We start from the raw sequence: 12,861 nt of genomic DNA, 5'->3' as shown, positions 1-12,861 counted from the left end.
AAGGCAGTCAGTGAATTATCTTGTCAGGAGCTAATTTGATTCTTCCTGGGTAATTATGGGGAAGTGATGGCTGTGTTTAGGGATGGATGGCTTTTCTGCCAATCTTCCTCCTTTAGAAGGTGCCGTCCAGAAGAGCTGTCAGGAAAAGATATGGTGGGAGTCTGGAATCGCTTCATTTTATAGCTCAATAACCCACTTCACTGGTCTTCATTTTATTCAATCGCTCAGGGAGCACCCCCCCACCCCTCTTTAAATTAATTAATTCTGTAGGATTTAGCACGATGATATTGTAAGTGTTTCATTAGAACGAGGCCTGGAGTTTGATTATCTGCTCTGCACCTGACCTGAAGAGTTTAGGGATCTGTACTTACTAACAAAGCTAGAGCGCAAAATCTTGATTTTTTTACACCATATGTGAGGTCTGTGGCAATGATTTTTGAAGGAGTATAAATCTACCTAAAAAGACTGAAAATTAAAGGGTTACCCCTGTATTTTCTTTAACCTGGGCCCAATTTTCCATGTTTTCATCTAAATGACTAATGAGGACAACACTCTCTGAAGTGGTCCAGTATTGACAGAGAACGCTGATGGGCCAGTGGCTAAAATGGCTGCATTATACTGTGAAATTACATCTACTAAAGGTGTTTGTTTTTGCCACTGACAGGCTCAGATTGTCGTTTTTTAAGTGTCTAACTTCATGGAAAGGATCCCTAGAATTAAAGTTAAGTTCTGTATTTTTCTTTTTTTTTAATGGCAAAAATTATTTTTAAAATTGGTCCAGTATTGAGCAAGAGTGCTGCAGACAGCAGCCCCAATACAGGCTGCAGTGTAACCACTCTGGGCATTTGGTAGCATCAATGTATGTCCACTAAAAGTACTTGTTTTTGTCACTGGCAGGCTCAGATTGTAACTGTCTGACAACATTATGGACATGATCCCTTCAGAGATGGACTTTTTATTGAAGATCCTTTTTGTTTAACCAGAAACAGCCCCAAAATCACCATCATCAAACCCACCAGACTCCCTTTAAATAAACAGTCATTTTAACGAGTATAGAGCCAGCATATTTTCACATCTAACTGGGTGAACTGAGGGTTTATTTCAACCAAACTAGAGGTGCTGATTGTTGCGACAGAGAGCAGAGAAACCAAGATGGATTTTGCAAGTTTTATTTTGTTTCCATTAAGTTTGAATGAAGTGTGTTACACGATGACTAAATGGCAGTTTATTTAAATGTAGTTTGGCGGGTTTGGCAAGTAAGACTTTTGGGGTGTCTCTGGCTAAACAAAAGAGATCTTACTAATGCAAAAACATAATATAAATCCATAATATTGACAATCATTTAAAATAATAATTTGAGCCTGTCAGTCGCAAATATAAGCATTTTTGGATGTAAATTCAATATGAATGTTTTACGATGATAAAATTTATGAATGGAGGAGTTGGCAATAGCAATTTTGGGGCTGTTTCTAGTTAAACAGAAGGTCTGTCTCTGTGGGGATCCTTTCCATAAGATCGCCAGACACTTAGAATAATAATCTGAGCAAAATGGCAAAAAAACAAACAATTTTGATAGATGTGGTTAAGCTGCAGTCCGTTTTGTGGCTGTCGTCTGCAGCCCTCTCACGCAATACTGGGCCAGTTTAAAAAAATGTTGTTCCCATTACTCAGACACAGACACCTGGGAAAACAGCGACCAGATTGAAAAAATCAAACTTTAATGTATAACAAAGAATCTTCACACTACACAACTTTTTTTCTCAACTTCGCTATTTTCTGTGGTTACTGCTCTCCGCCTTAGAGTGTAAACAGATGCATTATGGGTCGACAAGGACAGCAGAAAGAGCCAAGAGGAAAAGTTCAGAATTGATAGCACATCAGCATCGTCACTTACTCCGAGGACATTTACAAACAAACAGCTTAGCTACTGTAATAGAGTCTGTGGAACGCAGATCAATAGTGTTTTTGTCCCACTGGAAGGTCAGGCCTCGTCGAACAGAGAGCCACCAAGTGGCTTCCCAAGAGGACTTTGAGGGAGGGCATCGGCGAACACACAGAAACAGCCGTCCATTCATGTGCTGCTTTAAACGGCTCATATCCTATTTGCCGAAGACTGCATTTTTAATTCTCTGTAACGACTTTGTGGTAAATAGTGCTTTACCATTTTAGAATTCAGTGTTAACCGCCCACACACACACCCACACACACACACACAGCACTGATAATGACTAAAATGCTGTGAATATCTGGGGAAAATTAGCTTGGAGCATTTGATTGGGAAGCGGAATTGAGTTTCAATTATTGCCACTAATAGGGTGAGTGTTTTGTTTGGAGATGCTGATAAATGTTTCTCTCGGCTCTGAGACATCTGCGCTGGAGAGAGCAGGGTTGAGGAGCCGCTGCGATTCCTTTCACGATTATGCAAATAAGACTCCCCTGAAGTTATCTTACAGCATACAAGTCATCATAATGGATGAAAATGAACGAGCTAATTATTGTGAAACAGTTGATGTGTTTGCGTGCCTGTCTGTGCAGGGGAGGTCGGGAGACAGAGAGCTGGAGGGAGAGAGATTTGGGGGCTTTATGTGTTTTTATTTTAAATTTGTTTATTCTGAGGAAAAACCTGTTAAGGATGCTGAATTGACTTACGAGAGCGCGTCATAATATGAATCCCCATGCAGCTAAGTCTGAGATGTTATCTTTTTTTCTATGACACCACATTTCAATCATTTTGTCAAGGTTGAGGAGATAAAGCCTTCATGCTTCTCACCATTTTCCTCTCAAGGGGATTCAAGGAAAAATCTTCACATTGACAATATGCAGTACATTATACAAAGTGGATGCTCATGGAGATGAGAGCACAGACACACTAACCTACAATACCAGTTTATGGCTCATGGGCCAAATCTGGCCCCTGACAGGGTGCAGGGTGGCCCCTCAACCATTTTATAATGCACAATAAAAATAAAGTGATTCACAGTGGAAATTGTTTTTGTACTTAAACATAAGGTGCTTGAGTAGATAAGACAGCATCAAAATAGTTAATTTAAAAAAAATGCCAGTGGAGGATCCTCTGCACCCCCTGACAGAGGTCCCAGTTAAGCCCCTGAAATCCCAGAAACATCCTGGAATCCTAAAAATGTCCTAAAATTTGAGAAATGCCCTAAAATCCTAAAGCTTTCCCCAAATTATAGAAATGGCTTAAAATCCCAGAAACATCCTGAAATCCTAAAAATGTTCAAAATTTGAGAAAAGTCCTAAAATCCTAAAAATTTTGCCAAATCCTAGAAATGGCCTAAAGTCCTAGAAGCATCCTATAATCTTAGAAATATCCTAACATCATACAAACGTCCTAAAATCCAACAAACTGCCTTAAATTGAAACATGCTACTATCCTGGAAATGGACTAAAATCCTAGAAACATCTAAAAATCTGAGTAATGTCCTGAAGTCCTAGAAACGAACTAAAATCCTAGAAAAATCCTAAATTCCTAGAAACGTGTGGGGCTGCTACGACTGGCCCCTGGCCTCCTGTCACTGCAAAAGTGGCCCCCAAGTAAAGCACGTTGAGTATCCCTGTACTATACTCATCTGTTTTGTCCACATTATAGCATTATTGTATGTCGTAGTCGTGTCTCTCAGGAAGCCACAACATGATTATTTTTAATCACTTGTGTTAGAAAGATTGAAGCATCTATTATAAAGTTTAATAACTGCTTTCACAGGAGAAATGAAATAATAAGCATGTGCCCTTCAACTTCAATTCAACCATCACACGATGACTCTTTTTAGGCTCATCTCTTCCTAAAGACCTTGCTGTAAGGGCTGTAGTCAAAAGGAGAAGGCGCTCCGTCTCGTTTTGAAACCTAATTTCCCATAAGGTCTCCATACGGCGCTTTTGTTCCAATAATTACAGTATTGACATGGAAGCTAAAGGCTTTGCCTTGAATGCATGTCCTTTGTCTTGACTTGCTTCCTGACCTTTTCCAGGCGTTTGTCTAAAGACTCTTTCTCTCTGGCTCTCATCTGGCCGTCTTTGTCTTGGACTATTAGGCATTGTCTTCTAAAAGCTTCTTGGCACTAATGAAACATTTGGCAGACAGTGGGAAAGACCTCATGTGAAGTGTTTTTCAGCAGCAACAACAGTCACTGGGAAATGGTGAATTTTTTTTGTGTTTATTATTTATTAATTATTCTGTAGATGAAGGTGCTACGTTTAAACATACTGTGAGATGCAAAGCTGGCTGCTTCATGAGGAGAAACAACTCAGCCACAGAAAGCATCGTACCTACAACACAGTAAAAGTACTGCACTAACTCTGTGCTTGGGCTGCCTAACTAGTCAGTTTTTCAGTGCAAGAAGTACTCTTGTTTTGGCTGCATTGTCCACCAATGGTGGATGAAGTATTTAGGTCATTTACTTAAGAAAAAGTACTTAAAACCGTTCTATAGAATTACTCTGTTAGAGTCCTGCAATCAAAATTTTACTTAATTATGTAAAAATAGTTCAAATCAGTATTGTTTTGCTGCATTCAGCCACCTTTAAGTATTTAAACCTCTGAAACCTGAAAAGTTTTTTATTTATTTTTAAAAACATGGGGGGAACAGCAATGAGCAACTTGGCAAGAAATGTCAGGCAAATTGCGAAAATGTGGAAGAGGTGACATAAAAATGACATAAAAATTTAGGATTATTTGATAAATATATATATATTTATATATCTATCTGTATATACTGTATACACACACACACACACACACATATTTATATATATCTATATATATATCTCTATATATCTATATATACCGTACACACACACACACACACACACACACACACACACACACACATGGAAAATGTCCTGAAAACAATAAATCTTCCACATTAAAGTGATGTTACGGATCTTTGTTAAGACCATGTTATTCTGTTTGTGTTTGTATTTTAATTTTCTTTTTTTTATTTTCAGGTAATTTCCTTTTTGCCTTTTATTGGTTTCTTGCTTAGTTTTGGTCCATTTCTTGTTAAGTTGCCCATTGACTTCTTCCCATTGTCTTTGAAAATAATGCAGCCAATTTGCTCAGGTTTCAAAAATGCACAATACAAAAAAGGTAAAGATACTTTAAACAGTACCAAAACAAAACAAATATGTGCAATGTAGCTGTTGAACTATAAGAAAACTGTAAAGTCTTGTGCAGAAATGTGCAAAAATGGTAAACCAAATCAGACCAGCACACTCATGAATCCACCCAACTCTCAGCACAAGTCCCTCTACTTTGTCCTTAAGTAAAGAACTTGAGTAAATATAATTTTTTTCATTCCACCACCGTTTTCCACGCAAAAAAAAACGCCATCAGGACCAAAGTTTTAAACATCTCAACTTTTTCAATAAATGCCAAAAAGAAATTCTCCCCACCCTAAAGACAACCCTAACATGGTGACATGCAGTCGCAAATGAGAACTTATATCTCATTCCACCTCAACAAACACAACAAAGCACTTGACATGAGTAAGTATCCATTCTGCAGTCAGAGAGGTATCTGTCTTTTCTGCATTTGCTTTGCTTAGCAGTATTCTGCAGTGATATATGCACCTTCTCCGCCTCATTATACTAATATGGTAGGCAGGAGCCAGGCTTAACACATCACACTTTGTGTCAAATGTAATTTGCATCCGTCTTACTGAATTGACTTTCTACAAAATTGCAAACATTAAGATCCAGACTGCCGAGACAAACAGGGATGAGTCAAAGTGTAGATGGGAGTTCGCTGTCTGGGGCGTCTGCTCTGGCCTTATCTGCATGACTGTAGTGCAAATGGGCAGAGACTATGAATAATGGAGTATTTTTTAAATAATTCCAGGTACAATATGGAGATGAAAAGGCGTCAGTAAATATTAAATATTCATAAAAAGCATCTGTAGAAATGAAAAACTGACATATACATTTAAAAAAAGGTTGACATATAGCCTGTGAGGGTGTAAAATCGGTTTAATAATTATAGACTGATTTTTATACCTCGTAAGGCCAGAGGCATTATGTTTTCGGGATGTCCGTCCGTATGTACGACCAGCACATTCATCTCAAGAAAGACTTAAGTTTGAATTCTTCAAATTTGACACAAACATTCACTTGGACTCAACAATAAGTTGATAAGCATGTGTTGGTCAAAGGTCAAGGTCACAGTGATCTTGTGTTTGTCTTATTAGATGATGAACTGATTAGATGTTTGTGGTCGAAGGTCAAGGGGCAAGATCCCTGTGAACTGATCTGTCTGACTCTTGTGAACGCAATATCTCAATATCTCCTCACACCTTGAGGAAATTCCTTCAAATTTGGCACAAATGTTCAAGTGTAATATCTAAAGAGGACCTTGAGCGAGTTTTCTCAAATTTGGCACAAAGAATGAACTGACAGGAACCTGATGGTCAAAGGTCTCAGTGACCTCATAAAACATGTTTTGGGTCATAACTCACTCTTGGGTGCCCACCTTTAAATTGTGATTGTATAGATCTTCTGTGTTGCTGAGGGGAAGATGTGTGTGAAACATCACTGTTTTTTTAGACATGGATATAAGCTGAAAGTGAAACTTGACCGGTGGGCAGAGGCACACAACCTCGTGACGATATATCTAGTTTTTACTTGATATTACAAGAGCCACTAACTGTTAGTCTCTTCTACCTCAGGCTCTGCCTTCAGCTAGTCATGCACCTAAAAATAAAGAAGCCACAGGGTCAGGTACCTGAACCAGCTGGCTCCTCTCAATGAGGAAAAGCACTGGCTCGATTCCAAACGTCCTCATAGTTATTATGAGCAAGGTTCGGCATCCTGCAAAGAAGCCTCATTTCAGCCACCTCCATCCGCAGTCTGAGAGCTCAGGAGGAAAAAACCATGGCCAAAACAAGGATTTGTAAAGAGCCTCGCTTTTGTGTTTATTTTTCTATTCACTGCCAAATACAAAAATCAACATCACCACACACTCTGGCAGTTGCAGTTCCTCTTAACCTCCGCCATGAATAAGAAGCGTAACCTTGTCTACTTGGAGCTCCAAAATGAATGGGACAGATTTTTTATCAGAGATGACCGTGGCCTCGGAGCTGGAAGTCCGCTCCATTATCATTAGAATGAATTCAATAGAATAATGAAGGTCATTTCATATTCCACATTTCAAACTGCTCTGGCACACATTCAGCAAAACAGTGTGACCAATGTATCCTGTCATAGGCAGAGTAAATTATGCACTGATGCCAGAATTAAAAATAAATACAATAACAATAAATTAATAGAATAATATGTGATGGCATTTGGAGTAAAATGGGAACATAAATTAGTTTAGGGGAAGACAATGGAGATGGAAAAGGCAATACAAAGTCCAAACAAAGACACTGTAACGATTTGTCGGTGTGTAATTTCTGACCTCAATTCAGCTTTATGAATGAAAACAACAAATCAAAACAGGCGTCTCTTTTCATTCGTTTCCATCGTGGTAAGCATGTTATTCAAAGAGCGAGATAGCTAGATTATCTGCCCAACAATGGGCAGGATACACACAAGGAACCACTATTCAACCCCTAGTCACTGTTGTATTTTCAAGCCAAGTATTTGTATATGTTATCCAGATACTATGGAATGATACAAGAAGCAAGAATCCATTCTAGCATCAGGTACACTCTGATGTTACCAACTGGCTTATTGTTAAACAGAGCCTCAGATGGATAGTTTACTTTGTCTCACTCATTAACTGCATACTTAACAGTATTAAATACTAGAAACACCAAAAAAGTCAGAGGGCATCTTTAAGCTCTTAAAGGGACAAAATCATCATCCAGAATTAAAATGACAAGTTTTCCCTCTTAGCTGTAGCTAAGCTATATATCAGTTTAGATTTTTTGGGTGTCAGATGCAGAGTGTTGGAGATATCAGTAGTAGAAATTCCTGTCTTCTCTCCAAAACAATGGCAGTTGTCTTGTTTTGCTCAAAGCATCAAAACAATAATATTCAAAAGACTCAACAGCAATGTCCCTTTCCAGAAATCATGACTTGCATACTCAAGATAATCCACAGATCTTGTTGTGAGCAGTTTGATGTAGAAAGTACGTTCTTTCTGCCGAACTGCACCTTCCAAATGAATCACTGCACAGAAGGAAGAGTGCATCTACTCATGGATGAGAGGCTTGTACTTGTGACAGAAAGAGATGTAAACATTCATGGGGTCCTCCTCGACTGAGTTGCAACATTAGCTAGCTCAGTAGATGCACTCTTCCCAATGAAATGTATCCTCATATCACCTGACTTAAAGTTATGAACTAAATGTAAAGTAGCATAGGTTACGTTTAGGAAAAGGAACATGGTTAGGCATAGTTATGTTCTATACTTAATGTAAAGTTACATAGGTTAGGTTAAGGAAGATAAAGTTACATAGGTTAGATTAAGGAAGATTAAATTACATATGTAAGATTTAGGAAAAAGACACATGGTAACAATGTACCATGAAATAGCTAAAAGACCACTTAATTTTGCATGGAATATTATCAGCAGTATACTTGGGGAAAGTCCTGTGTTTGTTTGATAAATCCACAATCCTAACCTCCCTCATCAGAGTTTTGCTCTTGACAAGACTTAATTCTTTACTCCTGTCAGCACATTGGTATTGTGATCGCAGCCTTCCTGATTACATGGTTTATGTATCTTCTGCATTACCTTACATAGTTGTATGTGTCAACAGTGCAGTCGAATAATCTGCCCTCTTCATGGTGATACAGTAGGTGGGTGTAGTTTAGTAGAAAGAAAATACTGCTCACACCAAGGTCTGTGGATTATCTTGAGTAACTGGGTCATGATTTCTTAAAAGACATTAGAGATTTCATTTAAAAAAGGGATGTGCAATCTAGTTAAATTAAATTGGATGTTTATATGAATTTTTAATTTTGAGGTGAACTGTCCCTTTAAGTAAGGAATGATTTAAAGCTTATGTGATATTTTGTAATATATAATGATCCTAGCAATGGATCAAAATACTATGTATAATGTGAAATGTGACACTCGTAGTGACAAACTCAGAGAACCGCTGTACTGTAGTCAGGCGGAGCACAACAACTATTATGTGAGCAGAATGGTAAACACAACACCACACAGAGGACCTATACAAGCCTATAGAGGGCTGTAAAGATGCACTATAACCTTAAATACATGGTAACTGGGTCATGCTGTTGAGGGCTGTTGTCAGGGGAAATAAGGGTAACAACCTCTTGTGCAACAAAATACACGAGGAACCTGCTTTAATGACCTGTTTCAAAAGGCATTCAGATGTTTAGCTTTTATCTTTTAACATAATCTTTTAATGAAGTTAATTTAAAATGCAGCTTTCCAACAAAAGCAGCACTGTTAAATGCACTCTTCATATGTTTGGTCTTTGTCAAAAATGTTTTCCTTTAACCCTTTAACTCCTGGATCGACGTCAGGTTTCCTCTGCTGTGTTCAGATGGCTTTCATAAGCATATAACCTCTGAAATCTGAGAAAATTAGTGTGATTTCTCTCAAAAAATATGGGTAAAATATATACTGAGTAATTTGACAAGAAATGTCCTGTTTCCACAGAATTATTGTGAAATTATGATAAATTTGCGTTGCTCATATGTCATTTATCATTCACTGCTAGCAGCCAATATGACCGTAACCTCCGGTCCTTGACATTTTCACACTAATTGCCATTTTTTAGTCCTGCCATGAGACGATGAGCTCTCCTGGGTCACAGCGAGCCACTCGGTCAATGAGCCCATCCTCCACTCACATTTTTTCCTCCACACTGCCACAGAAATAACAGACAGCTTCTGTAATTATGGCTCTTTTGAAAAATGGGTCACTCCTTCTCTTGAGGTCCATCCAAACTGTATCTGACTTCCTTCTTCTCTTGTATTTTCTCTTTTCCAGACCACCAAGGCGGTGAACAAAGGTGACTTCCCACTGGCCAACATCGCCTCCAGACGTGCTTTGTTCCTCGCCGCTCTCTCCATCACTATAGGCACCGGCGTGTATGTGGGGGTGGTGGTAGCTCTCATCGCCTACCTTTCGAAACCAGGACACATATAGCAGTCGCACCTTCCCTCCAACACACCTCCAGGGAGCCCAGGAAGAGAACAACTCCCCCTCACGGGAACGGCATCGCTCCTGCAGACTTCGTGGAAAAGTTTTTTGGGGATGTACAGTTTTTTTTTTCCTCCGCCCTTCCTTTTCTTTTCCAGCTTTCTCTCCCTACAGGCCCTCTGTCAGCCAAGATTAGCCACAGTGACTGGAGAGAGGTCAAGCTGGAGGGTGAGAAGAAGGGGAATTGGGGAAGTTTTTTCTTTTTTGTCGAGCGGGTTTGAGTAATGGAAGTATTCCATGTTGGAGTCCAGTTCGCATCCCATTGACTTAAACCCCTGTTCATCCTCTTTTGGCTGGTTTTAAGACCCCGACAGACACATCCAAGAGGAAAAACTGAGACAATAACACAGTTAAGCAATTACTAAAGAGCTGAGTTTGAGGTGGGTAAGAAATCAATACAAAATCACCCTTAACTCTTTGAAACCTGAGCAGATCTGCTCGATGTCATTCAAAAACATGGGAGGAAGGCAGTGAGCAATTTAACAAGAAATTAACCAAATATTAGCAACAAATCAGTAAAAAATTACAAGAAAAGAAAACAAAGAAGGAAATTAGCTGAAGTGCAAAATAATTAAAAATATTATGTATTTTGCAATATATTTGTAAAATAGAATAAATAACCATAAATATACTTTCTGGTAGGGCTGCCCGTTTAAAGTCAGAGATTCAAATTTAAAGTTAAACACCATCAGTCGACTGAGGTTGCTTCAAGTCAAGCTTTTTTTCTGTTTTTTTTTCTATGCAGAGTACCTCTGGGGATGTTTTGCTCCCCAGATTTTGCTGCAGAGTGAGCGCTCTTGACTGTCACACTGCTCTTTGATAAAGGGTCCTGCAGATATGCAGGCAGCAGCAAACAGGGAGAGAAAAGGAGAGACCTAATTCTTCAAAGTGGTGAATTTACAGCTCACAGCAACTTAATATGACACAGTGTCTGGCTTTTGTTTGAACAGCAAAAAATGCTGTTGCACATTTAAGACCTGTTGTTAGCATCATTAGCTGGTTACCTACATTAGATGAATGCTGCTGTCACACTGAATGTCCCTCAGAGCCCATTCAAACTTCAAAACTTAATAACTTAAATTTAATATGCAAAACAAAACACAACGTGGAATATTCATATTAAACAGTCAAATCCAATATGACCAGCATAACTTCGAGTTGAGTTCAGAGCTAGTTTTTGGAAATTCTTTCCCTTTTTTATTATTTACTAAATTTTTTATCCTTTCTCTCTCTCCCTCTCCCTCCCTCTCTCTCTCTCTCTCTCTCTCTCTCTCTCTCTCTCTCTCTCTCTCTTTTATTAAACAAATTTTTGTTTTCTTGTCACCTCTTACCAAGTACTTGAGATTTACTCCTGCCTTTCCCCATGTTTTTGGAGAGAATTAAACCTTTTTGCTCAGGTTTTAAAGGTTTAAACACCTCTGAAAGGTATCTGAATGCAGCGCAAGAAAAACTGATGTCCGTCCAGGCTTAAAAGGGTTAAACTAACTATTGTGATGTTATTTGAGTTGCAGTTAAAGTTGGAGACTCTCTTTGGAGTCTTGTCATCTCACTTTGCCATCCAGGACTGTCTCTAATAGACTGTTAGCTGCCCTCATCGACTCAAAAATACAGCACCAAGGCTGTATTTGTCTCCGGGCGGACACACCACACTTGTTAAATCATGACAAAGGAGGGCTTTTATTTCTGGAGAAGCTCCTGAAAGAGTACTTCTGATCATAATTTCAATCAAAGAAGAATACCGATCAAACACGATCAGAGGCTTGAACAATACACACTGGCATGAATTACAAGAAATGGAGCCTAAGGCCTGTGTTTAACCTCTAAGAAGGTGTCCATCCATCAAAGACAAGACCCAAAATCTTACAAAATCTGCTCACGCCAGATATGGTTTGCCTCCGTACATGCAAATTGTTTTTATGTTTGTCTTTTTGTGTTCCCTGCTGTCTAAAGGCACCTTGATTAATCTCGCTTTAAGGAATGTTCATTTATAGTCTTTTGAAGTAAAGCACACATGCGAGGTGGCCAGATGGTCCGAAATTCAGGGGGAAAACAGCGCGTACACTGTCTCCTGGAAAAAAAAAAAAAAAAGAAATGAAACATCAGCCACTCACAATGGGTGAGGAAGTTATAAATCAGGTAGATAATGTCATTAAAAGTCAGGCCTTACGTATCCTCCAGGGCTACGCGTATAAACACAGTCTGACAGCTTTGGATTTAGCTGTGATCAATTATTCTTTGCATGACTCTTGCTATGTGCCAGCAGCACACTGCTACGCATGATTGATTGGATTTAGAACTTGTTTTTGTCAGATCATAAAAAAGCTTAAATTAAAATTGATCAGGCGGTGAAGGGGCTCATGTTTCGTGCGGCGCTTAAAATCACACACACCCCAATTCAGCTGTTACAACACAGGACATTTCATAGTAATAAAACACTGAGACACTTCAATTTGTTCCTTCTCAATTTCAAGAATTGTTGACAAATTCTCTTTGTATGAAGGGCTTATTAATTACAGAGATATCTGTTTTTGTTTTTATATACTATATGCAGTCAGATGCTAGCTCAAGCCTCAAGAGGTGACATTATACACTTAGTTTCCCTGCACAGATCCTGCATTAGTCATACCTGACATTTATGGCGCACAATTAGCTCCCCGTAATGGCTTTTTCTGAAGGAATGTGTACTCTCTGGAGCATAGCCCTTAAAATAGCACAACCACATTAA

The 12,861-nt window shown here is 38.9% G+C and overlaps 1 protein-coding gene across 1 annotated transcript in view; it reads left to right on the top strand.

The window, feature by feature from the left end:
• Positions 1-10,558, top strand: part of syndig1l (synapse differentiation inducing 1-like) — a 52,202-nt gene extending 41,644 nt beyond the window's left edge. The window contains exon 4 of the mRNA XM_042503522.1: positions 9,924-10,558. Within this exon, the coding sequence (XP_042359456.1) occupies positions 9,924-10,082 (159 nt within the window). The 3' untranslated portion in view covers positions 10,083-10,558. The remainder of the gene's footprint in view (positions 1-9,923) is intronic.
• Positions 10,559-12,861: the final 2,303 nt, after the last annotated feature.

This window comes from Plectropomus leopardus, chromosome 16, assembly GCF_008729295.1.
Source record: "Plectropomus leopardus isolate mb chromosome 16, YSFRI_Pleo_2.0, whole genome shotgun sequence".
Taxonomy (NCBI): domain Eukaryota; kingdom Metazoa; phylum Chordata; class Actinopteri; order Perciformes; family Serranidae; genus Plectropomus; species Plectropomus leopardus.
The sequence above is the reverse complement of the archived record's forward strand: the minus strand, read 5'-3'. Positions and strand labels throughout refer to the sequence as shown.